Source organism: Anomaloglossus baeobatrachus, chromosome 1, assembly GCF_048569485.1.
Source record: "Anomaloglossus baeobatrachus isolate aAnoBae1 chromosome 1, aAnoBae1.hap1, whole genome shotgun sequence".
Taxonomy (NCBI): domain Eukaryota; kingdom Metazoa; phylum Chordata; class Amphibia; order Anura; family Aromobatidae; genus Anomaloglossus; species Anomaloglossus baeobatrachus.
In genome coordinates this window covers 29,069,330-29,096,605 of record NC_134353.1, presented here as the reverse complement: position 1 = coordinate 29,096,605, position 27,276 = coordinate 29,069,330, and the positions used below count along the sequence as shown (strand labels likewise).

The 27,276-nt window shown below is 48.6% G+C and overlaps 1 protein-coding gene across 1 annotated transcript in view; it reads left to right on the top strand.

The window, feature by feature from the left end:
• The window catches only part of SFXN5 (sideroflexin 5), a 261,225-nt gene that overhangs the window by 117,257 nt on the left and 116,692 nt on the right, over nt 1–27,276 (top strand). The window contains exon 12 of the mRNA XM_075346236.1: nt 15,453–15,538. Within this exon, the coding sequence (XP_075202351.1) occupies nt 15,453–15,538 (86 nt within the window). The remainder of the gene's footprint in view (nt 1–15,452; nt 15,539–27,276) is intronic.

Sequence of the window (27,276 nt, the reverse complement as noted above, 5' to 3'; positions counted from 1 at the left end):
TTATCTCGAGGCCCACAAGATACTCAGCTGGGCCGAATCGTCGGGATCAGTGATATCAGCGGTACATATACCGGGGGTAGAGAACTGGGCAGCAGACTTTCTAAGTCGCCAAGGCCTGGCCGCCGGAGAATGGTCTCTCCACTCAGATGTGTTTCTACACATCTGCACTCGCTGGGGCACACCAGACATGGACCTAATGGCCTCAAGGTTGAATGCAAAGGTACCCACATTCATAGCCAGGTCACGCGACCCACAGTCCATCGGCGAGGATGCTCTAGTCTGCTCCTGGCACCACTTCCACCTGACTTACATATTTCCACCTCTACCCCTGCTGCCGCTAGTAATCGGGAAGATCAAAGCAGAGGGAGTCCCGGTGATACTGATAGCACCGGACTGGCCCAGGCGTGCCTGGTACGCCGAATTAGTACAAATGCTCACAGACTCACCGTAGCGCCTTCCAGACATTTCAGACTTGCTGACCCAAGGGCCCATTTCCCATCAGAACTCCAGAGCCCTGAAGCTGACGGCATGGCCATTGAGACCTGGGTATTAACAAGAGCGGGATTCTCCCCCGCGGTTATTTTCACCATGATCAGCGCCCGAAAGCCTGCTTCATCCCGCATTTACCACCGTACGTGGAAAATCTTCCTTTCATGGTGCAGGGAAACTTAACGTCCAGCCTATGCCTCTGGCGATCCCCAGAATTCTCGACTTTCTACAGTCTGGCTTGCAAGCGGGGTTGGCTCTCAGTTCCCTTAAAGGGCAGGTCTCAGCGCTCTCAATCTTCTACCAATGCCGCCTGGCTCAAAAACCGCAAGTCAAGACCTTCCTCCAGGGCGTTTCCCATCTAGTTCCCCCGTACAAATGGCCGCTGGACCCATGGGACCTCAACCTCGTTCTGGACGATCTCCAGAGGTCTCCCTTTGAACCCCTCAAGGAATCCCCCCTTGCTCTTCTGTCCTGGAAGGTAACATTCCTGGTGGCAATTATGTCCATCAGACGGGTTTCGGAGCTAGCAGCACTCTCTTGCCGCGAGCCTTTTCTGATCTTTCACCAGGACAAGGTGGTTCCGTGCCCCCTTCCGGATTTCCTTCCAAAGGTTCTTACCCCGTTTCATTTGAACGAGGACATTGTTCTGCCTTCCTTTTGTCCACACCCGGTTCATAGGGTGAAAAGGTCTCTGCATTCGTTAGACCTCGTCAGAGCTCTCAGATATTACATATCCAGGACAGCCCCCTTTAGGAAAACGGACTCTTTGTTCGTCATTCCTGAGGGGCCTAAGAAGGGACAGGCAGCTTCAAAGGTGACTCTGGCTCGCTGGATTCGCTCTGCGATCCAGGAAGTCTACTGCTTGCAACTGAAGCCCATTCCTAGTGGGCTGCGGGCTCATTCCACGCGAGCAGTTGCCGCTTCGTGGGCCATTCGGCATCAGGCTTCAGTGGAACAGGTGTGTAAGGCTGCGACCTGGTGTAGCCTACATACGTTTTCAAAGCATTAGTGAGTCCATACCCAGGTTTCAGCTGAGGCAAATCTGGGTAGGAAAATTCTGCAAACGGCAGTAGAGCACCTCTCTCAGTAGGCGCTCCAGGCTGTCTGGGACTGGTTCCTAGTCCTTGGGTTGTGTTGTCTTCTTTTATTTTTCCCACCCATGGACTGCTTTAGGACGTCCCATGGTTCTGTGTCCCCCAATGAGGCGTCAGAGATAAACGTATTTTTGTGTACTCACCGTAAAATCGTTTTCTCTTAGCCATCATTGGGGGACACAGCACCCACCCTGTTGCCCTGTTGGGCCTTGGTTCTCTCAGTACCTTAATTGGTTATGACTCTTATTTTCCCATATTCCTTTGTTGAGAAGTTTTTACTGTTTTTTTCTCCTACTGCTTGTGTACTAAAACTGAGGTTGCCTGGCCCGGCCAGGGGGTGTATACTGCAGAGGAGGAGCTATGCTTTTGCATCTACTTAGTGTCCTCTTATGGATAAGCAGCATAACACCCATGGTCCTGTGTCCCCCAATGATGGCTAAGAGAAAACGATTTTACGGTGAGTACACAAAAATACGTTTTTTTTTGTGCCTGCTCCTGTTTCTTTCTCTCTCTATTTGTCTGAAACCTGAATTATTTTTTTTTCCCATTACATTTTTGTGGGTTTTTTATATCAGTTTTACTTTTCTAGCCCTACCACTAGCCTTAAGGCCGCTTTACACGCTACGACATCACTCAAGCGATCTCGTTAAGGGTCACGGAATTTGTGGCGCACATCCTGCCGCGTTAGCGATGTCGTTGCGTGTGACACCTATGAGCGATTTTGCATCGTCGCAAAAACGTGCAAAATCACTAATCGGTGACATGCCCCCCTATTCCCAATTATCGTTGCTGCTGCGTGTACAATGTAGTTCGGCGTTCCTGCGGCAGCACACATCGCTATGTGTGACACCGCAGGAACAAGGAACCTCTCCTTACCTGCGCCCGCTCGCAATGCGGAAGGAAGGAGGTGGGCGGGATGTTACGTCCCGCTCATCTCCACCCCTCCGCTTCTATTGGCCGGCCGCTTAGTGACGTCGCTGTGACGCCGAACAAACCGCCCCCTTAGAAAGGAGGCGGTTCGCCAGTCACACCGACGTCGCTAGGCAGGTAAGTAGTGTGACGGGTCTGAGTGACGTGCGCCACGGGCAGCGATTTGCCCGTATCGCACAACCGATGGGGGCGAGTACGCACGCTAGCGATATTGGTAACGGTATTGCAGCGTGTAAAGCGGCCTTAAATCCTGGCCCTAACCCTAGCCCCAACCCGAAATAATTTTTCCCCTCCCATGGAATTTGATGCTTGGTCACCCTGCGCTCCAGCACTGATCTTTTCATCTCAGATTTATCTATCTTCTTTATATTTTTCAAATTGATATCTAGGCCCATTTAGAAAATCCGACACTCGGTGAAAGAGCGTTTGCAAAACCCTTATTCCTGATGACTAGTCGTGTATCTATCTTTTATCTATCCATCCACCTACAACGGGTCAAATAAGTATTGAATACGTCACTAATATATTTCTAAAGGTGCTATTGACATGAACTTCTCACCAGAGGTCGGTAACAACCCATCCAGTCCACACAGGCAAAGAAACTAAACCGTATATATCCATAAATTAAATGTAATAATGAGAAATGACACAGGGAAAAAACTATTGAACATATGAAGAAGGAGAGGTGCAAAAAGCCATAGAACGTCAATGCACCAGCTGATATATATCAGTAATTAGAAAGCGATCGTGCCACTTAGGGAAAAATAAAATTAGTTGGTTCAAGGTATCTCATTACGAAGGTGCCACACAAGAAACATCTTATGATAGGTAAAACCAGTGAGCTGTCTCAAGACTTTCACAACATTATTGTTGCAAAACGTACTGATTTGGTTACAGAAGATTTTTTTTTTTTAAACTACTGAAGGCTCCAGTGAGGATAATCCAGACGTGGAAGGAACATTATTTCAACATGAACCGGCCCTAACCAGGTGCTTTCCACAAGATTTAAAATTGAGGCGTGACAAGAATAATCGGAAGAGGACCACCTGTGGAGAGCGACAGAAAGACCTGCAATCGGCAGGTACAACTATATTGAAGAAAACAATGAGTAATGCACTCCCCCTCCATGGCCTGTATGCACGCTCCTGTATGCACGCTCACCAAGCAAGACTACGTTGCTGAACAGAAAGAAGGTTTAAGCACAATTAAAGTTTGCTTAACATTTAGACAAATCGGTGAAATACTGGGAGAATATATTCTGTTCAGATAAGACCAAAATTGAACTCTTTGGAGGCCATAATACTCGCCATGTTTGGAGGCCAAAAGGCAAATCACTCCCAAAACACCAACACCAGTGAAGTGTGGAGGTGGGAACATCATGGTGTGGGGCTGTTTTTTAGCAGACGGCACTGGCAAACTTCATATGAACGAAGAATGGATGAATGGACAAATGTTACCAAGACATTCCTGAAAAAAAATCTGCCATTTACGAGGATGATGATCAGTCGAGGGCGGACATTTCAGCAACACAATGACCCCGAACACACAGACAAGGAAAGAAAATAAATCTGTTAGTATGGCCGAGCCGATCACCAGAGCTGAATCCAATAGAAAATGTATGGAAGGAACTAAAGATCAGAGTTCATAGAAGGAGCCGGGATCTGCAGGATGTGAAGAGTGTGTGTGGAAGAATGGGCCAAAATCCCACCTGAGCAATGCAGGAGACTAGTGTCTCCATACAGGAGAGGTCTGGAAGCTTTATCACCAACAAAGCCTTTTGTATGAAGGATTAAATAAATTTAAGTAACGTGTTCAATACTTTTTCCCTGTGTCATTTCTGATTATTACATAATTTCTGGACATTTATGGGTTGATATATTTGCCTGTGTGGATTGGATGGGTTGTTACCGACATCTGGTGAGAAATTCATGTCAATAGCACCTTTAGAAACATATTTACTTAGAAAATTCATGACGTATTCAATACTTATTTCACTATATCTATTTATCCCCGTATCTGTAGATCTACCTATGTATATATCTGCATGTAGATATCTGTACCATGAAGGGGATAAACAATGACTTTTATGAAATGAGATGAAGTCATTGCTGTGTTTTTAGACGAGGGATGAATCCGTCGTTCTTCTTACACAATTCACCAAAAGCGCAGATCTAACGAGCGCATATTTACACTAAACTTCATATAGAAAAACATATGGCCGAGGAGTATTCTCCCGTACAATCAGTGAGTCACCGCGGCCAATAAACTCCCCCTCAGATACGTCTGTACTGTACGGGAGCCAAAGCCGAGCGCTGCCTCATATAGGGGGCACCGCGTTTACTGATGTTCATTTTTTAGAGATAGCGACTCACTCGGTTGCGTTCGAGGAAGGCACGGGAAGCGATTTAAAGAAAACATCCAGACTGCTTTTATTAAGGCTCCACAAAGCAAGCCAGAAACACTGGAAATAAACGGCTTCACAGTACAGGCAAAAGAGGATACGTAGTCCCAAAAAAAGGACTTTAGTGATAGCCCAGAACACAAGTCTCAGTATGGAGACATCCCACAGGAGGCCTTCTTACCTCCACACACAGGAGGTCTTCTTACCTCCACACACAGGAGGCCTTCTTACCTCCATACACAGGAGGACTTCTTACCTCCACACACAGGAGGCCTTCTTACCTCTACACACAGGAGGCCTTCTTACCTCTACACACAGGAGGTCTTGTTACCTCCACACACAGGAGGTCTTGTTACCTCCACACACAGGAGGTCTTGTTACCTCCACACACAAGAGGTCTTCCTACCTCCATACACAGGAGGACTTCTTACCTCCACACACAGGAGACCTTCTCACCTCCACACACAGGAGGCCTTCTTACCTCCACACACAGGAGGCCTTCTTACCTCCACACACAGGAGGCCTTCTTACCTCCACACACAGGAGGCCTTCTTACCTCCACACACAGGAGGCCTTCTCACCTCCACACACAGGAGGCCTTCTCACCTCCACACACAGGAGGCCTTCTCACCTCCACACACAGGAGGCCTTCTCACCTCCACACACAGGAGGCCTTCTTACCTCCACACACAGGAGGCCTTCTCACCTCCACACACAGGAGGCCTTCTCACCTCCACACACAGGAGGCCTTCTTACCTCCACACACAGGAGGCCTTCTCACCTCCACACACAGGAGGCCTTCTCACCTCCACACACAGGAGGCCTTCTCACCTCCACACACAGGAGGCCTTCTTACCTCCACACACAGGAGGCCTTCTTACCTCCACACACAGGAGGCCTTCTTACCTCCACACACAGGAGGCCTTCTTACCTCCACACACAGGAGGCCTTCTTACCTCCACACACAGGAGGCCTTCTTACCTCCACACACAGGAGGCCTTCTTACCTCCACACACAGGAGGCCTTCTTACCTCCACACACAGGAGGCCTTCTTACCTCCACACACAGGAGGCCTTCTTACCTCCACACACAGGAGGCCTTCTTACCTCCACACACAGGAGGCCTTCTTACCTCCATACACAGGAGGACTTCTTACCTCCACACACAGGAGGCCTTCTTACCTCTACACACAGGAGGCCTTCTTACCTCTACACACAGGAGGCCTTCTTACCTCCACACACAGGAGGTCTTGTTACCTCCACACACAGGAGGTCTTGTTACCTCCACACACAGGAGGTCTTGTTACCTCCACACACAAGAGGTCTTCCTACCTCCACACACAGGAGGACTTCTTACCTCCACACACAGGAGGCCTTCTCACCTCCACACACAGGAGGCCTTCTTACCTCCACACACAGGAGGCCTTCTTACCTCCACACACAGGAGGCCTTCTTACCTCCACACACAGGAGGCCTTCTCACCTCCACACACAGGAGGCCTTCTCACCTCCACACACAGGAGGCCTTCTCACCTCCACACACAGGAGGCCTTCTCACCTCCACACACAGGAGGCCTTCTTACCTCCACACACAGGAGGCCTTCTCACCTCCACACACAGGAGGCCTTCTCACCTCCACACACAGGAGGCCTTCTTACCTCCACACACAGGAGGCCTTCTCACCTCCACACACAGGAGGCCTTCTCACCTCCACACACAGGAGGCCTTCTCACCTCCACACACAGGAGGCCTTCTCACCTCCACACACAGGAGGCCTTCTTACCTCCACACACAGGAGGCCTTCTTACCTCCACACACAGGAGGCCTTCTTACCTCCACACACAGGAGGCCTTCTTACCTCCACACACAGGAGGCCTTCTTACCTCCACACACAGGAGGCCTTCTTACCTCCACACACAGGAGGTCTTCTTACCTCCACACACAGGAGGCCTTCTTTCCTCCACACACAGGAGGCCTTCTTACCTCCACACACAGGAGGCCTTCTTACCTCCACACACAGGAGGCCTTCTTACCTCCACACACAGGAGGCCTTCTTATCTCCACACACAGGAGGCCTTCTTACCCCCACACACAAGAGGTCTTCTTATCTCCATACACAGGAGGCCTTCTTACCTCCACACACAGGAAGCCTTCTTACCTCCACACACAGGAGGCCTTCTTACCTCCACACACAGGAGGCCTTCTTACCTCCACACACAGGAGGCCTTCTTACCTCCACACACAGGAGGCCTTCTTACCTCCACACACAGGAGGCCTTCTTACCTCCACACATAGGAGGCCTTCTTACCTCCACACACAGTAGTAGGGTGGATATATGTGAGCAACCAGTTCTTCTAATAACTGACTACTCAGAAACCCGGCCCTTGCCACACCCTAGTAACTCTCTCAGCACTATACGTACTGGAGCTAGCTTCTAGGCTTACATCCCTGAGGATAACCACCTCTGTGATACATATCTCCCATCCATGATGTGTCCGTTGGTTCTTTTACCTGTTATAAGTGTCGCTGTTCTTCTGAATCTGACGATGTTTTTTTTTTTTCTTTCTGCTCCTCTCCTCTCCTGAGATATGGTCCTTTCTTCTCTCTATATAATTTTAGCCTTGTGTTAGCCAAGTGGATGTGGGCATCAACCAACTCTCTGGGCCTCTTCACAAAGGCCACACCCAGTTGGCTGAAAAAGGCAAGCTTTATGTACAGGGGAAAGAGGGTCATATCTAATTAACGGAGAGGCGCAGGAACAAAAGAAACACAACGCCAGATTCGGGAGAATCTGGTGAAAAAAACCCCTGTATATTTGGCAATTGATTGGTCCTTTTTGGGGGATTAAAAAAAAAAAACAAAACACTTCAAAAGACATTTTTTTAATTTTATAAATCTAAACAGCGTCCTAATCTTTTCCTGATTTTTCATAGTGAATGATTTGAGATCCCATTGATTGGGACAAGGGTCGACTGTTTTTAGAAATTGACAGTGGAGTCATTTTTGAGAACTTTTCACCACTGGACTTTAACCCCATAGCGACGGCCTAACGTCTCAAGACGTCGGAAAAACAGGGTACTTATTCTGTTCCGACATCTTGAGACGTCAGGCCGGAAAAAGCTTGTAGCGCCCCCCAGTGACGAAAAATCTCGGGGTAGCTGAGACCCCCAAGATTATGAATCGGGGTGTTTTTTTTGGACCCCGTTAATGCGATTGCCGGTATACACCGTATACCGGCGACAACATTAAAAAAAAGTAAATGGCCGGTAAAATTGATTTATTTCTCATCTGACGTGATCAAACATGTCAGATGAGAAATAAATATGAGCCCTTAGTGCCCCCAAAGCCCCCGGTACCGGAGAGTCCCCCCACCACCCCTACCCCCCCTCTGGAAAATCCAAGATGGCGCCAACGCGCGCTGAAAACTCCCGCCGCCGCCGGCTCTGCATTCATTTCCCTCCGATCTGAAATGATCAAACATTTCAGATCGGAGGGAAATGTCCTCCCCCTGACCTCTCCTCCGGTACACCGGAGATCTCTGGTCCCCGGAGCCCCCTCCGGTTCTCCAGAGCCGCCTCCCCCCTCCGCCCTCCGGAGCGTGGAAGATGGCGGCCGCATTCATCCTGCTCTTTCTGCCGCATGTGACACGTCACATGCGGCAGAAAGTTGTCCCCAGGTCCCGCCGTCACCCCCCGTCACCCCCCTCAGCCCCCGGTTTTACGTTACCTGGCTGCTGGTGCTCCGGCCCCGCGATCACGCCGCCTCCTTCTTGAAAGCTGGCGGCGCATGCGCAGACAGCGGCTGTCAGCTGGATCCCTGCAAGCAGGGATGCTGACGTCGCTACTGCACAGGCTGCTCCACTGTGGACTGGGGGAGGGTGAGTGCGGTAATCTGCAGCCACACTCCTCACATGGAGAGACTGCTGTTCTAGAAAATGGGGGGTACGTTCTGTGAGCGTGCCCCTCATATTCTAGAATGAGGTTACTGCAGGTCACTCTGCCCTAGGTTGGACCGGGGCAGTGTGAGTGCAGTATTCTCCGATTACTGCACCCAAACTGCTCATGGAGAGCTTGCTCTTCCAGAAAATGGGGGATACGTTCCCTGAATGTGCCCCCCATATTCTAGAAGATCCAGAGTCGGCGTGGGACCTCCAAAATGGATTACAGCGACCGAAATTTATTTATTTTCAATAAATTGGTAAAAGAGGAATGTTTCGGGGAGTTTTTTTTTCAAATAAATTTTTTTTTTGTCTTTATTTTTTTCTATTACTTGACTGGGTTAGTAATGTCGGGTATCTGTTCAGATGCCGTGACATCACTAACCCCAGGGCTTGATGCCAGGTGACATTACAGCTGGTATCAACCCCATATATTACCCCGTCTGCCACCGCACCAGGGCGCGGGATGAGCTGGAGCGAAGCGCCAGGATTGGCGCATCTAATGGATGCGCCACTTCTGGGGCGGCTGCGGCCTGCTATTTTTAGGCTGGGAAGAGTCCAATAACCATAGCGCTTCCCACCCTGAGAATACCAGACCCCAGCTGTCCGCTTCACCTTGGCTGGTGATCTAATTTGGGGGGGACCCCACGTTTTTGTTTTTTTTTTTTTAAAAAACGCCTGGGGAGCCCTCCAAATTGATCACCAGCCAAGGTGAAGCTGTCAGCTGTGGTTTGCAGGCTACAGCTGTCTGCTTTACCCTAGCTGGCTATCAAAAATAGGGGGGACCCCACGTCGTTTATTTTAATTATTAATTTTTTGGGGGGCTAAATACAAGGCTAGGCACCCTTTAGTGCCACATGAAAGGCACTAAAGGGCGCCAGCTTAGAATATGCAGGGGGGTGGGACGTTATATATGTTTGACATCTATCCATTCATCCATTGTAGCATTTTAGGCTGTGTGCCCACAATCGGGGTTTGCAGCGTTTTGGGTGCAGAGTGTTTTCCCTGCGTCCATAACGCTGCGTTGTGTAGTAGAAGCACAGTGGAAGGATTTTTAGAAATCCCATGCCCACTGTGCTTCTTTTCTCTGCAGCATAAACCGACCTGTGGCACAGCTTCCCGAGCCTCAGCATGTCAATTTATGCTGCGGAGATGAGTGTTCTCTGCAGGTAGCATAGAGCTCCACAGCGGCCTGAACCCAAATCGTGGGCATGGGCAGCTGCGTTCTCCCGTGGACAACACTCACATCTCTGCAGGAAGGCTGACACTGTATACTAGACGCCGTGTCGCTGGATCATGGCCACATAGCCTAAAAGTGAGACATTTGTTGCTACAGCAACATTTTTGTGAAGTACCTGTGGATTCAAAATGCTTACTATACTCCTGAATAAAATCCAGTTTCCAAAATGGAGTCACTTGTGGGGGGTTTCTAATGTATAGGTACCCAAGGGGCCCTGCAAATGTGACATGGTGCCCGCAATTTATCTCAACTTTTCCAGAATTCAAATGGTACTCCTTCCATTCCAAGCCCTCCCATTTATCCAAACAGAGGTTTTTGGCCACATGTGGGGTATCCCTGTGCTCATAAGACATTGGATAACAACCTGTTGGGTCCACGGTTTGTTGTTGTCTCTTGAAAAAGTGAGAAATTTGATGCTGAAGCAACAGTTTTGTGAAAAAAATGAAAATTTTCAATATGGCAACCTAAGCTTATCAAATTCTGTGAAGTATTCGTGGATTCAAACTGCTCACTATACACCTAGATAAAAGCCTTGAGGTGTCTTGTTTCCAGAATGGAGTCACTTGTGGGGGACAGCCACTGTTTAGGCACCTCAGGGGCTCTCCAAATGCAACCTGGCATCCGCTATTGATTCCAGCCAATTTTGCAGTCAAATGGCGCTCCTTCCCTTCCGAGCCCTGCCATGCGCCCAAACAGTTGATTTCCACCACATATAAGGTATCGCCAAACTCAGGAGAAATTGCACAATAAATGTTATGCTGAATTTTTTCCTTTTACTCTTGTAAAAAAAAAAAAGCTACCTGGTTGAAAGAACAATTTTGTGGTAAAATTTTATTTTTTTTTTTTCATGGCTCAACGTTATAAAATTCTTTGACGAACCTGGGGGTTCAGGGTACTCACCAAACATCTAGATAAATTCCTTGAGGGGCCTAGTTTCCAAAATGGGGTCACTTGTGCGGGGTTTCTGCTGTTTAGGTACCTTAGGGGTCCTCAAAATGTGACATGGTGCCCGCAATCTTTTTCAGCCAAATTTCCTTTCCAAAATTCAAATATTGCTCCTTTCGTTCCAAGCCCTCCCATTTGTCCAAACAAAGGTTTCAGACCACAAGTGAGGTATCACCGCGCTCATAAAAAAGTGGTTAACAAACCTTGAGGTCAAATTTTTGGAATTACCTCTTGAAAAAGTGAGAAAATTGATGCTAAAGCAACATTTTTGAGAAAATTATTAAAATTTTCAATATGACAACGTAACGTTAACAAAATCTGTGAAGTACCTGTAGATCTAAAATGCTCACTATACCCCTAGATAGAAGCCTTGAGGGGTCTAGTTTCCAAAATGGTGTCACTTGTGAGGGATTTCTTCTGTTTAGGTACCTTAGCGGACCTGTAAATGCAACATGGTGCCCGCAATCTATTTCAGCCAAATTTGCTTTCCAAAATTCAAATATTGCTCCTTCTGTTCCGAGCCCTCCCATTTGTCCAAACAGAGGTTTCTGACCACATGTGGGGTATCGGCGCGCTCATAAGAAAGTGGGGAACAAGTTTTGGGGTCCATTTTGTTGTGTTATTTCTTCTAAAAGTGAATAAATTTGGGTTAGAGCAACATTTTTAGGTAAAATTAAATTTTTGCTTTTTTTCATTCCACATTGCTTTTGTTCATGTGAAGCACCTGAAGGGTTAACAAACTTCTTGGATGTGGTTTTGAGTACTTTGGGGGGTGCAGTTTTTATAATGGTGTCACTTTTGGGTATTTTCTGTCACCTAGCCCTCTCAAAGTCACTTCAAATGTGATGTGGTCCCTAAAAAAATGGTTTTGTAAATTTTGATGTAAAAATGAGAAATCGCTGATAAACGTTGAACCCCTCTAACTTCCTAACGAAAAAAAATTTTGGTTCCAAAATTGTGCTGATGTAAAGTAGATAAGTGGGAAATGTTATTTATTAAATATTTTGTGTCACAGAAATCTCTGGTTTAACGGTATAAAAATTCAAAAGTTGAAAATTGCAAAATTTTTGCCAATATTCAATTTTTTTCATAAATAAACGCAAAAAATATTGTCCTAAATTTGGTACTAACATGAAGTCCAATATGTGACGAAAAAACAGTCTCAGAATCACCGGGATCCGTTGAAGCGTTCTAGAGTTATAACCTCATGAAGTGACACTGGTCAGAATTGCAAAATTTGGTCTGGTCATTAAGGTGAAAATTAGCTCCGTCACTAAAGGGTTAAAGAACTTATTTTTTATTGTTTTATTTCTATCCATGCGAGGGCTAATATTTTTCATGGGCAAGACTTGTATTTTTTTTATTTTATTTTTACTTGTTTATTCTATTTCTCAAATCCGGGTCCCTTCCCTCCGAGGACAATAACACTTTCAGTCTTTCCATTGGCGCAGCTGCTGGACCATTCTCTTGTATTTGCAGATTAGACTGTAGATTTTGCTGGTGGCATCATTAATTTATTACTTGATGTTTACTTATTTTTTTTGTTGGGGAAATGGGAAGAAATGGCAATTCCCCCTGTTCTAGTTTTGATTTATTTTTTTTTCAAAACTCCTTTGATGCCACGCTCACCGCTGACCATAGCATTTATAGGGAATATGCAGGACGTCCGTATCAGATCGATGTGTGTATGAAACCCAGCACTCCTGATGATCAGCTGTTATCAGCAGCCGCAGGGGTCAGGTGTGAACAGTGAACTGAGCTGGAATAACACAGCGCCATACACTGTGTAGTGGCCGTTCTCAGGTACTGCAGCTTCTATGGAACTAAAGGTGATCGCAGTTGCAGTACCTGAAAACGGCCACTACACTGTAGTACTAAACAATCCCATTCAAGGGGGTAGCTAACAGTCAACCTATAGTATATACAGGTGGTCAACCTACAGTATACACGTAGTCAGTATATGATATATAGGTGGACAGTATACAATATATAGGTGGTCAGTATACAGTATGTAAATGGTCAGCCTGCAGTATACAGATAGTCAGTATGATATATAGGTGGACAGTATACTGTATATAGGTGGTCAGTATACAGTATGTAGATGGTCAACCTATAGTATACACAGGTGGTCAGCCTACAGTATACAGGTAGTCGTATACAGTATATAGGTGGTCAGTATATAGATGGTCAGTATACAGGTGGTCAGCCTACAGTATATAGATGGTCAGTATACAGCATATAGGTGATCAGTATACAGGTGGTTTGCATACAGTCTATAGGTGGTCGGCTTATAGTATACAGGTGGTCAGCCTACAGTATACAGGTAGTTGGTATACAGATATAGGAGGTCAGTATATAGGTGATCAGTATACAGGTGGTCGGCATACAATATATGTTATCGGCATACAATATATGTGTAGTCGGCATACAGTATATAGTTGATGTGCATACAGTATATAGGTGGTCGGCATGCAGTATATAGGGGATCGGCATACACTATATAGGTGGCGAGTATACAGTATATAGATGATTGCTATACAGTATATAGGTGGTCAGTATATAGATGATCAACATACAATACATGTATAACCTATATACGCTCTGTGCTGAGTGTATTCCTGGAATAGTCTGCGCTGTGTTATGATGCTCTGTGCTCTGTAATACATGCATTTTGGCAGCTTGCAGTCACCACTAGGGGGAGTTGTCTGTATACAGTTTATATAATAATGCAGTGAGCGCCCCTAGTGGTGAGATTATAAAGGATTATACATGACGTCTGTCATAAAGTGGTAAATACTTTTCAGAATTTATTTAAGCTTTCAGTTCAGCATCTGTCCATCGGATAAGTGAGAACCCAGCACTTGTGTCCAGGACGTAACATCTGATGTGCAATTTCATAATAAGCTGAAGATTGACTAGAGAAAGCGAACTGGAAAACCAACCGGAAAGATAGAGACGTTACACCGGCAAATCTGTCACCAGATATCACAATACACACTGTGTGCATATACTAATAGATCTTTACACCTGATGGCACTAGTGAACTTACTGTGACAATTCATGTCACAATGGTCGATTAATCCTTTTTGAAAATTTTAGTCCTATCTCTGCCCTGGCGGACCGTCCCTAGTGTCCCTTCTCCCTGCTGCAGCGGAAATATCAGTTCTCAGTCAGGCTGAGTGGGCGGAGTTTAGATAGCTGTCAGGCTGAGTGGGCGGAGTTTAGATAGCTGTCAGGCTGAGTGGGCGGAAATTGGATGGCTGTCAGGCTGAGTGGGAGGAGATTGGATGGCTGTCAGGCTGAGTGGGCGGAGATTGGATGGCTGTCAGGCTGAGTGGGCGGAGATTGGATGGCTGTCAGGCTGAGTGGGCGGAGATTGGATTGCTGTCAGGCTGAGTGGGCGGAGATTGGGTAGCTGTCAGGCTGAGTGGGCGGAGATTGGGTAGCTGTCAGGCTGAGTGGGCGTAGATTGGGTAGCTGTCAGGCTGAGTGGGCGGAGATTGGATAGCTGTCAGGCTGAGTGGGCGGAGATTGGATAGCTGTCAGGCTGAGTGGGCGGAGATTGGGTAGCTGTCAGGCTGAGTGGGCGGAGATTGGATGGCTGTCAGGCTGAGTGGGCGGAGATTGGATGGCTGTCAGGCTGAGTGGGCGGAGATTTTATAGCTGTCAGGCTGAATGGGCGGAGATTGGATAGCTGTCAGGCTGAGTAGGCGGAGATTAGATGGCTGTCAGGCTGAGTGGGAGGAGATTGGATAGCTGTCAGGCTGAGTGGGCGGAGATTGGATAGCTGTCAGGCTGAGTGGGCGGAGATTGGATAGCTGTCAGGCTGAGTGGGCGGAGATTGAATACACGTGGTCTTATGAATACTCTCGCTCTTTAGCTGGACTCTTGATCATTTTATCATCAGGATTATGCAGCCATGCTGCCTTGGATTTTCACAGTAAGTACACTAGCCTCATCAGGTCTAATATATCTATTTAATGATTAATATGTATAGTGAACTCTGATGACAGATCTGCTGCGTGATATCTGTCTATTGTTGGTGCTGATTTCCTTGTGGACGCCTCGTGCCTCATGACTGATTGGCTACAACGGTCACATGGGACACAATAATTCAGATTCTGACCCTGCCACTGAATGTACCAGGAAAAGTCCAGAGTGAATCCGGCCACATCCACATCAGAAGGGGACAAGCTAAGGAGCACAGAATCCGCCCTGGATATCTCCGTGAGGATTTGTTGAGATCTGTGGGGACGTTCCACACTTATCCATCACGTGTGCTGTGGCCCCTGCAGTGGTTCGTCCTCCGGCGACACATATACATATATCTGACACAGTGTGATATGAAATGTTGCTGTACTCGTCCGTTCCTTGTGCCGTGGCCTAGTGGTCTAACCCTCCCTCTTGTCTCTTTCCAGGCGCTGCTGGAGACAGCTCTCACCAGAGTGGTGCTCCCCATGCCTATCCTCGTTCTACCTCCCATTATAATGTCTGGACTTGAAAAGTAAGTGCTCCTTCCATCCTCTCCCTAAGCCATCTCCATAGCCTATCTCTGCTTGCAGGAGAATATTGTGCACTGATGAAAATGGGGCTCCTAAACTGGATCTCAGGCTAAGGGGAACCTAGCTATCCCTAATCCCAGAGTTGCCTCTGATGGTGAGGATATCTGGGCCGCCTTCCTTGCCCTGCTCCTGACCAGCCCTGATCTTATACCCCCAACTCCTGGGGAGGGCCGGGGCAGGAATGATAAAGCCAACAGAAATAGACAAACAGGGGAAACCAACTCTCTATCTCATGCCGCACACATACATAGGTATAACACAAAAATAGCTTAAAAGGAAAATAAGAGCAAGGAGGAAAAAACAAGGCAATGAGAGAACTCCACAACACCACCACACACAAAGTAATACAATCACCAGCAGGACTGATATACAACAGCACACTGACCGGTTTAGCAAAAACTATAGTTGGCATGGGAAGACAGGCTCCACCATCATAAAAAGGCGGGGAGTGACTGTGATAGGTCTGCCCACAACATGTGATACAAGGGGTAACCAGCAGGCTAGCAGAAATGAACTCCCACAAGTCTGATCACTAATGAGAGAACACAGCTGGTCGATGCCCGAGCCTGTCTGTGTAACTCAGAAGTAGAAGACACAGTGAGGAGTGTCAGATTCTACAGTGTGAACAGCCACCATGACACTTGGCGAGTTTAGAGCCAAACACAGCATGACACGGTCATTGTGAATCAGATGTAATAGGTCCTTCTCTCCTCTCGGGAGGCCCCCATACACTATGGACCGTCAGCCGATACCACCGATGTCAGAGGCTCACATAGATTTAGTCTAATGTGCAAGGGAGGCCTTTAGTTTTCGTGTCTCGGGGATTAATAAGAGTCCATAATAAGAGATTTTGTGTTGTGCCGGTAAGTGATCAGTCGCAGGTTCGAGTCCCCTCCTGGCACTGAAGATGATAATCATGGCTGGTATCTCCTCATCCATAACTGCAAAAAACATGTAAAATATTACATCATTTATCTAAAACCATGGACACCAAAAAATGGGGGGGGAAAGGTTGTGTCCTGGTCAAAAAATGATTGCACAGCTCGTCCAGCAATGACGAGTCAGCGTGGAGCGTCTTCCCGGTGCAGACCAGTTGGGGCAGAGGTCCCAGTAATGGGCTCTTTGATGTGAGGGGCTGTCAGCCTGCGGGACAGGAGGTCACATAGCCGGAATAGATTCCTCTCCATCACCTACAATGGCTTCAAAGCCCCATATCTGCCATCTGGATTTATTGCCGGCCGCTTTCCATGTTAGAGGCAGGTTATCTGCTTGTGATCTTGGAGCAGGACATGATGGGCCCTGGTTTATGACACCAGCTACCTGTGGCTTATCTCTCCCGGAGTCAGGTTGTGTGTAGACCTGTCCGATGACACCTCAGGTGTGCCCTGGTATTGGGGCAACTCTCCACGCCCTGTGAGATCGCAGATAATTACCAATGATCAATACATGTCCATGAGCAACGAAGGTGTCAGAGGGCATCTACCCCTAGGAAAGGCACAGGGGGCGTACAGAAGGGGGTCCAAAATCAGGACTGCATGCTCTCAGCAAGACCTCGCTCGGCTGTACAGTACATAACAAGGTCATAAGAGAGGTCACAAGGGAAGTAAGGGGCTAGAAATCCCCGGGAATCATAGCCACTGCTCACATTCTTACTGAGGGATAATCTGCTCGAATGTAGACCCGGATTCCACCAAAAGGAGAAAAATGCTGAAGACTCGTACATTTTATTTTACTTGTTTAATTTCAAGAGCCAAACTGCCATCAATAAAGATAAGAAAGGCAGAAACCCCATACTCCTCCTCATGGCACTGCCGCCTGACTCCTCCTCATGACACTGCCGCCTGACTCCTCCTCATGACACTGCCGCCTGACTCCTCCTCATAGCACTGCCGCCTGACTCCTCCTCATAGCACTGCCGCCTGACTCCTCCTCATGGCACTGCCACCTGACTCCTCCTCATAGCACTGCCGCCTGACTCCTCCTCATGGCACTGCCGCCTGACTCCTCCTGGTGCAACTGCCGCCTGACTCCTCCTCATGACACCGCCGCCTGACTCCTCCTCATGGCACTGCCGCCTGACTCCTTATGGCGCTGCCGCCTGACTCCTCCTCATGACACTGCCACCTGACTCCTCCTCATGGCACTGCCGCCTGACTCCTCCTCATGGCACTGCCGCCTGACTCCTCCTCATGGCACTGCCGCCTGACTCCTCCTCATGACACTGCCGCCTGACTCCTCCTCATGACACTGCCGCCTGACTCCTCCTCATGGCACTGCCGCCTGACTCCTCCTCATGGCACTGCCGCCTGACTCCTCCTCATGACACTGCCGCCTGACTCCTCCTCATGGCACTGCCGCCTGACTCCTCATGACACTGCCGCCTGACTCCTCCTCATGGCACTGCCGCCTGACTCCTCCTCATGGCACTACAGCCTGACTCCTCCTCATGACGCTGCCGCCTGACTCCTCCTCATGACGCTGCCGCCTGACTCCTCCTCATGACGCTGCCGCCTGACTCCTCCTCATGACGCTGCCGCCTGACTCCTCCTCATGACGCTGCCGCCTGACTCCTCCTCATGGCGCTGCCGCTTGACTCCTCCTCATGACACTGCCGCCTGACTCCTGCTCATGGCGCTGCCGTCAATTTCCCTGAAAAACACTAGAGTTCCCCTTTGACTTTCACTATTCTCGGGTACTCGAGTTGTGCCCATCTGAGCATTAACTACTTTTTACGAGTACCCGAGCATGGTAGTGCTCGCTTATCACTAGTTACGAGTACTGAGCACCCAAGCATGGTAGTGCTCGCTCATCACTAGTTACGAGTACTGAGCACCCAAGCATTGTAGTGCCCGCTCATCACTAGTTACCAGTACTGAGCACCCGAGCATGGTAGTGCCCACTCATTACTAGTTACGAATAATGAGCACCTGAGCATGGTAGTGCCCACTCATCACTAGTTACCAGTACTGAGCACCCAAGCATGGTAGTGCTCGTTCATCACTAGTTACCAGTACTGAGCACCCAAGCATGGTAGTGCCCACTCATCACTAGTTACGAGTACTGAGCACCCAAGCATGGTAGTGCCCGCTCATCACTAGTTACGAGTACTGAGCACCCGAGCATGGTAGTGCCCGCTCATCACTAGTTACGAGTACTGAGCACCCGAGCTTGGTAGTGCTCGCTCATCACTAGTTACCAGTACTGAGTACCTGAGCATGGTAGTGCCCGCTCATCACTAGTTACCAGTACTGAGCACCCGAGCATGGTAGTGCCCACTCATCACTAGTTACCAGTACTGAGCACCCAAGCATGGTGGTGCTCGCTCATCACTAGTTACCAGTACTGAGCACCCGAGCATGGTAGTGCCCACTCATCACTAGTTACGAGTACTGAGCACCCAAGCATGGTAGTGCCCGCTCATCACTAGTTACGAGTACTGAGCACCCGAGCATGGTAGTGCCCGCTCATCACTAGTTACGAGTACTGAGCACCCGAGCATGGTAGTGCCCGCTCATCACTAGTTACGAGTACTGAGCACCTGAGCTTGGTAGTGCTCGCTCATCACTAGTTACCAGTACTGAGTACCTGAGCATGGTAGTGCTCGCTCATCACTAGTTACGAGTACTGAGCACCCGAGCTTGGTAGTGCCCGCTCATCACGAGTTATGAGTACCAAGCACCCAAACATGGTAGTTGGTCGTTACACCACAATTTAATGACGATAGATCTCCCTTACCGTCCACTTCACCCAGTTATTCCGGTGGTTTCTGTCCTGTAGTAGAGCCAGTGTCTCCTCCAGAAGCCGCTCCTCAGGGCGTCTCTGCTCTTATACTGAGATCTTCTTCGTGCATTACTCCCGGGGGGCTCTGCTGTATTATGCAGAGCACAAATCTGTAACGAGCAAGGTGCTGAGGGGTAACGGCAGGTGCGATGACGACTGCACAGCAGATGTGAGGCACGCACAGGGTTACCCCGCGCTCTGCCGCCTGGTCATTGTGTACCTGAGACAGACGTGTTAGACACAACCGGTGAAGTCACTGGCTGGATCCCACGTGCCGTGCATGCTGAGCACATACACCAGAACTTCGGCTCCTTTCATCGTCAACACCTTGCTCAGTTTTTCTTTAAAGAGACTGATTTCACTTTGAAGATATAAGACTTCTCCATCTGCATGGACAATACGCATAGAAGTCCCATTCATTACGGCATCCAAACCCAGCATGGAGTTATGGCAATCTTTAAAGAAGAATTGCTGTGCCCCTACAATAGACTTTCATCAAAGGACCTACCTAGCCAGTATCCAAAGCTGCACTGATGAGGAGCAAGAAGCCTGAAACAGATGTCTGCAGATAGAAGTCTTTTCCGATTGGCGTAGACTTTGGTTTGGTTGAATATCTTAAGTCATGTTGCAAGGCTTGTCCTTGCCCTGAAACAAACGGAGAAATGCCTCATCTTGAAGAAGCTTACGAATCTGAGGTCCAACATGAGATGTTACAACCTTGGCACTTTTTTTGTTGTTGTCTTGGCCCCACATAAACCCCTTTTGGTACTGATGGGGTGCAAGTAATCTGTGGAGCAGGGTTCCCCAACCTGTGACACGAGAGTCATATTTGGCTTTCCGAACTGTAACGTGGGGCATGTGGCTATCTGCCAACTTGGTGCGTTAGCATCAGGTCTGGCAATGCTATTGAGAAAACGTCTCCATGTGGTGACTTTTGTGCATAGCCCCACACAGAAGAACAGATCTAGATACGCATATACTGATTTATTGGTAGCGGAGATAGGATGATACCGCCGGTCATAGGAGGTGCTTGAAGCTGGGATGTGATTGTGTGGCTGGAGTGCTTTATCTGAGAACGCTTGGATGTATGTATAATGCCTTTGGGCACTTTGTATGGGGAAGTTCTGGCCGTCATGCCAATAATGGGAGCTCTGGTTGTCACTACTGTGGGGAAGGTAGGAGCTCGATGTCACCACAGAGGTTCTGGATTTGGGGATTTGGCTTGTGACCCTTTCTGAACGGAATAAGGCTGTCATGGTAAGGTTGTAGACCACTGTTGTAGAGCATCACAGCACCTTTATGTTTGGAATAGATGAGAACTGCAACCTGTGTCATCCACTAGGATTTCTCAGTGCCGGCTCTGAAGGTATTTTTGGATCAAGTTTGTTTTAAAAAATATTATGTACAGTCCATTCAACCGGTTCTTCATGGGAGCACTTCATTTTTGGATTGGATTCTACTTACTAAACCTTTGCTTTAGAACAGTCTACAAATTACACAACTGTGTGGGCATGGGCAACACAACAGAAAAACGGAAGAGCTAGATGGCTGCCTCTGTTGATTAATTCAATAAGAGGCCTATCGTCTTGGCATGACTCTATAGAACTATATTTTTTCTACATCCGTAAAGAAAAGCATGATTTGGAAGGATGTGAAGAAGAGTATGAGTAGAAAGGAAGTGAAGAGGATGACCAGGGAGAGAATGAAAAAGACCATGACCAAGTGGAAAGTGAAGAAGAGAAGTGACAAGATGTGGAGAGAAGAACATTACCAGAAAGTGTGTGAAGAAGTCTCAGACTAGTAGGAGAGTGAAGAAGAGAATTGAACATTAAGAGCATGAAAAACCAAATTGAACAGGTGGTGTGTGAAGTAGAGACTGACAAGGAAAAGCATGAAGAAGACCATGACCAGGGATGGAGTGAAGGAGACCATGACCAGGGAAGGAGTGAAGGAGACCATGACCAGGGATGGAGTGATGGAGACCATGACCAGGGATGGAGTGAAGGAGACCATGACCAGGGATGGAGTGAAGGAGACCATGACCAGGGATGGAGTGATGGAGACCATGACCAGGGATGGAGTGATGGAGACCATGACCAGGGATGGAGTGATGGAGACCATGACCAGGGATGGAGTGAAGGAGACCATGACCAGGGATGGAGTGAAGGAGACCATGACCAGGGATGGAGTGAAGGAGACCATGACCAGGGATGGAGTGAAGGAGACCATGACCAGGGATGGAGTGAAGGAGACCATGACCAGGGATGGAGTGAAGGAGACCATGACCAGGGATGGAGTGAAGGAGACCATGACCAGGGATGGAGTGATGGAGACCATGACCAGGGATGGAGTGATGGAGACCATGACCAGGGATGGAGTGATGGAGACCATGACCAGGGATGGAGTGAAGGAGACCATGACCAGGGATGGAGTGAAGGAGACCATGACCAGGGATGGAGTGAAGGAGACCATGACCAGGGATGGAGTGAAGGAGACCATGACCAGGGATGGAGTGAAGGAGACCATGACCAGGGATGGAGTGAAGGAGACCATGACCAGGGATGGAGTGAAGGAGACCATGACCAGGGATGTCGTGAAGGAGACGAAGAAGATGAACATGTGCAGGAAGAGAATGAGGACCTAATTTGGTATCACTAGAAGGAGCATGACCAGGAGGAGTGAAGTAGAGCATAACTAGTAGAAGATAAAGAACACTATGACTAGTAGAGGATGAAAAACAGCATGACTAGTACAAAAGTGAAGAAGAGCATGACAAGGAGGGGTGAAGGAAAGCATGACTAGGAGAGGGTGAAGAACAACATAACCAGTAAGAAAGGGAAGAACAACATGGCCAGGAGGGGTGAGTTTGAGAATGACCAGGAGGGGTGTTTTTGAGCATGACCAGGAGAGGGCGAAGAAGAGCATGACCAGGAGGGGGTGAAGAAGAGCATGACCAGGAGGGGGTGAAGAAGAGCATGACCAGGAGGGGGTGAAGAAGAGCATGACCAGGAGGGGGCGAAGAAGAGCATGACCAGGAGGGGGTGAAGAACAGCATAACCAATAAGAGAGTGAAGAACAACATGGCCAAAAGGGATGAGTTTGAGTATGACCAGGAGGGGGTAAAGAAGAGCCTGACCAAGAGGGGGTAAAGAAAAGCCTGACCAGGAGGGGGTGTAGAAGAGCATGACCAGGAGGGGGTAAAGAAGAGCATGACCAGGAGGGGGTGAAGACAACCATGAGCAGGAGGGGATGAAGAAGAGCATGACCAGGAAAAGGTGAAGAAGAGCATGACCAGGAGGAGTGAAGGAAAGCATGACTAGGAGGGGGTGAATGAAGAACAGCATAACCAGTACGGGAGTCAAGAACAACATGGCCATAAGGGGTGAGTTTGAGCATGATCAGAAGTGGGTGAAGAAGAGCATGACCAGGTGGGGGTGAAGAAGAGCAGGAGTGGGTGAAGAAGAGCACAAGCAGGACGGGGTAATGAAGAGCAGGAGGGGGAGGGGGTGAAGAAGAGGATAACTGGGAGGGGGGAGGGGGTGAAGAGGATGACAAGGATGGGGTGAAGAAGAGCATGATCAAGAGGAGGTGAAGAAGAACATGACCAGGATGGGGGTGAAGAAGAGCCTGACCAGGAGATGGTGAAGTAGTGCAGAGGGATGGCAAAATAAACCTGAACATAGTATTTAAAAAAAAAAGCACATAAGGAGGGAATAAAGGTACAGTAGGATTGAAGATGAGCATATTCAGCTGGGAATACATTGAATTAGCATTTAAATAGAATAAAGAAGAGTGGCACTAAGAATATCTGAGGAAGAGTTTAATTAAAGGGAAAGACCATAACTACAAGAAATTGGAGTAAGTGTGCCAGGAGGGACAGAGAAACGTAGTACGAAGAGGGTGATATTATATTTTAAAACCTATAATAAAACCTTAATATGTAGGCACTCTGCAGGGACTAAATAAATAGTGACACGCGTATTTGTCTACATGCATTGTCACCTATCCACTGTATGAGGGGCAGTTATTAGATTACTGTGGGTGGCAGCAATTAGGGAACCTATCAATGGCTACCACTTGTGTTCTTCATTCTCTTCTGGTTTCAAGACCATGGCCAAGACATGTTCAACAAGGGGCTGGCCATGTGGGTCTGGTCACTCGTGTTCTCTGACGGTCAATTCTAAGTTTATGGTGCTAAAGATGAAGCTAGTCACAGGTTTGAAAGGAGCCTGAGGAAGAATTACGTCAGTATTTAGCCACGAAAGTCCTGCAGGTGCTCCTTCATTACTGTCCTCCTGATTTACAGCTTTGCGTTGTGTTTGTATGTAACACCTCAGTCCCATACCACCATCAGTACTTGGACATCAGTTGGCCGTTCAATGCAGTCATGTAGTAATGTCGGTAAATTTCCCCTTACAGCTACATGAGTACATTCAAGTTCACCTTCTAGATGGCCACCTATGTTCCGTAGAAAGGTGGAGGTTTCAGATTTCGAGAAGGTGTTGGTGGATCAGTCTCATGCAATCGTGAGTACATTGAACTTCACCTTCTAGATGGCCACCTATGTTCCGTAGAAAGGTGGAGGTTTCAGATTTCGAGAAGGTGTTGGTGGATCAGTCTCATGCAATCGTGAGTACATTGAACTTCACCTTCTAGATGGCCTCCTATGTTCCATAGAAATGTGGAGGTTTCAGATTTCGAGAAGCTGTTGGTGGATCAGTCTCATGCAATTGTGAGTACATTGAACTTCACCTTCTAGATGGCCACCTATGTTCCGTAGAAAGGTGGAGGTTTCAGATTTCGAGAAGCTGTTGGTGGATCAGTCTCATGCAATCGTGAGTATGTTGAACTTCACCTTCTAGTTAACCAACTATGTTCCGTAGAAAGATGGAGTTTCAAATTTCGAGAAGATGTTGGCAGAGCAGTCTCACCCAATTACACTGCCACTTAGAGCCAGGTTCACACCACATCTCTGTCCCCATTCCTGACTCCTTGTATCTGATTCCCTGAAAGATGTGGTTCATACATAAACCAAACAAAACTATTGACTTCAATAAGACTGTCATGCGGTGTTCATTTCCAGACTCATTAGGTGTTACGGCGGCACCAGGCTCTGTTCACACTGCAGCATCTGACAGGCAACCTGATTTCTCCTAGTTGTTCAGTCAGATCTGGGCGTTGGCTGTTTCATGTGCACTGTTCCTGTAATTCCTGCTGACCTAGGGAACTCTGCTAGGAGCTCAGGTTGACAATTGACAATCATAGTCATCTACTTCCTATATAAGATCCTGGATCTCACTACTCAGCGCCGATTTATAGCTGATACCGGTCTTGTTGGTGAACCAACCAGTGATACTGATTGTGAGGCAAACCCTGGGATATGAAGATGAATTATGACTTCCAGTCATAATCGCTCTCATCACTCCCTGGCAGTGCCCCCTCCCTTCTTGTTCTCAGATGTCCAGCATCTGTGAAGGTGTCACATCCCATGGCCATCTCCTGTGATATGGAGATTAGGTGATGTGGGAACAATGGACACAGGATGACTCCCTGCCGTGACCCTGTAGTAGGGGCTGCTATCTAATTAGCAAGGCTATGGAAGTATCCAGACAGAACGACTCCAGTAAAAAATGGTTCATATCTCGCAAGCCATATTTCCGATAAATATGGCAACCATAAAAATGGTGTCTCCGCATGCGGACGATGCTGGCACACCCTTTTTATGGGAGCAGGACCTGGGGAAATACCCCAGGCGTGATATCAGCCAATGGGGAACTAGTAGACAAGTCATGAGTCCTCTCGTTCCGTAGCTAAATTCATAGCTGTCACAATGAGAGCGTTGGCGTCCGCCTACGACGCTCCCAGGCAAAGTTATGGCCCATATTCCATGTTGGGATATTGTCCATAACTCAAGCCAGGGGTGGAGCAGTGTTCCCTGTGAGGTCACGAAGGTAGGAGGGGACCTGGATTTGCCCAGGTTGATAACCCTACTTCGGCCATTTTCCAGCGTTCTTTCGCTGGGGGTCACGTGTAGGAAACATCTGTGGGAAGGATCCTAGAAACCTGGCCTACAGCGCCCCCCTGTGGCCAGACGCACAAGGTAACTGCTGGAACTGTGTATGCCTGTTTGTAACCCATGCTTTGCTTGTAACTGTACTCTGACATATGTATATTCTGTAGATTCCCTATTGTATATATTGTAGTTTCTAGTGTGCTTTAGGCTGATTAAATTATATAATTAATCTTGGGCTGTTCTGTTATCTCGATCTTGGATCCCACGTCTGTGTGTTCGGCTAATAGTTACCGTAAATCGGTTGGTGGCAGCGAGTTTGTGCCAAGGATTATTGTGGGGAGGCCAGTGAGATTCGGGGAGGTTTTATATATTCCGCCCGCGGAGGTCGGGGGGAATATATACCCTACTCTCACCGGGGACCCTTCAATAATCGGCATAAGTAGTATAGCGGCCTCCTTGCTTATCGTCGGGCAATTCCATAATTGGCCTGACTATAAGAGGGGCGCTAGAGAGCGCATCACGTGCTCTGTCTGTCGGTCGGGAGGTATAAAGGAGGGGTGACCCCCCACTTGTTACACCCCGATTGTGACGTACTGGTAGCCAGCGCGGGGGATTTCTGAGTGACCCCCCCGGTGGTTCGTGACATATTGGTGGCAAGCGGTGGGATCGAGATAATAGTGTGTGTGAGTGTGAGACCCATACTCCCAGACACTAAAGACTGCCTGCAGCAGCTGTGGCTGCTGGGGTCTTCAGACCAGACCAACACTAGAGTGTCAGAGTGCAGATACTGTAAGGTGTGTGGAGGCATCAGGTGTCAGTTCTGTGTCAGTGACCAAAGTCTGCAACAATGGCTGAGAGCACCAGGAGCAAAGCCAAAGGAATGGCCGATGCTCAGGCCAGAGACGATGAGGAGGTTGTCCACGAGCCCTCCAGGAGCTCGACGCCAGAAAACCGTTCTGCAGAGGACAGCGCCCAACCTGGCAATTATGGACAAGATGAGGAGCAGCTCACCCAAGGGTCCTCAACGAGCCAGATGCCAGCCCTCCGCTCTGCAATGGACAGTGAAGCACCAGGCTCCGCAGCGGGCCGCAGATCACCACGTGCCATTCCACCGAGCCTGGGAGGCTCGGATAGCCTTCTTCAAATGGCTATGGCCCTTCTCCAGGCTGGAGACCGGGATACCTACGAGATACTCATGGCCGAGCGTGAGCGACAGGCAGCGCGTGACGCTGAGGCTGCGGAGCGGCAAGCAGTGCGTGAGGCTGCGGAGCGGCAAGCAGCACGTGAAGAGCGCCAGGCAGAGCGTGACTACCAGCTGCAGCTAGCTCAGCTCCGGCCCTCATCAGCCACACGTGACCTTCAAGACACCAAACTTCCAAAGGTCCGTGTTGAGGACTTCCCAGTGCTGGAGAAGGATGGAGACTTGGACTCTTTCTTGACTGCTTTTGAACGGACTTGCCTGCAGCACCATCTGGACAAGGACCAGTGGGCCAAATACCTGACCCCCCGTTTAAGGGGTAAGGCCCTGGATATCCTTGGGGACTTGCCTGCTGAGGCAGATCAGGGCTACGACACCATCAAGCGGGCCCTGATCCAACAGTACAACCTCACTCCAGAGTCCTACCGCAAGAAGTTCCGGAGCCTACAGAAGGGACCAAAGGACTCCTGGGCTGACCACCGGCGGGCACTTGCCCGAGCTGCCGACCACTGGACCCAAGGCCTGCAGCTTTCCACCGGACCGGAGATCCTGGACTTGTTCATCACGGAGCAACTCTTGTGGAACTGCCCTGAGGATCTCCGCCAGTTCATCCGAGACCAGAAGCCAAAGGGGTCCACGGCTACAGCTGCCCTGGCCGATGACTACACCAACAATCGGGCTCCTGAGGC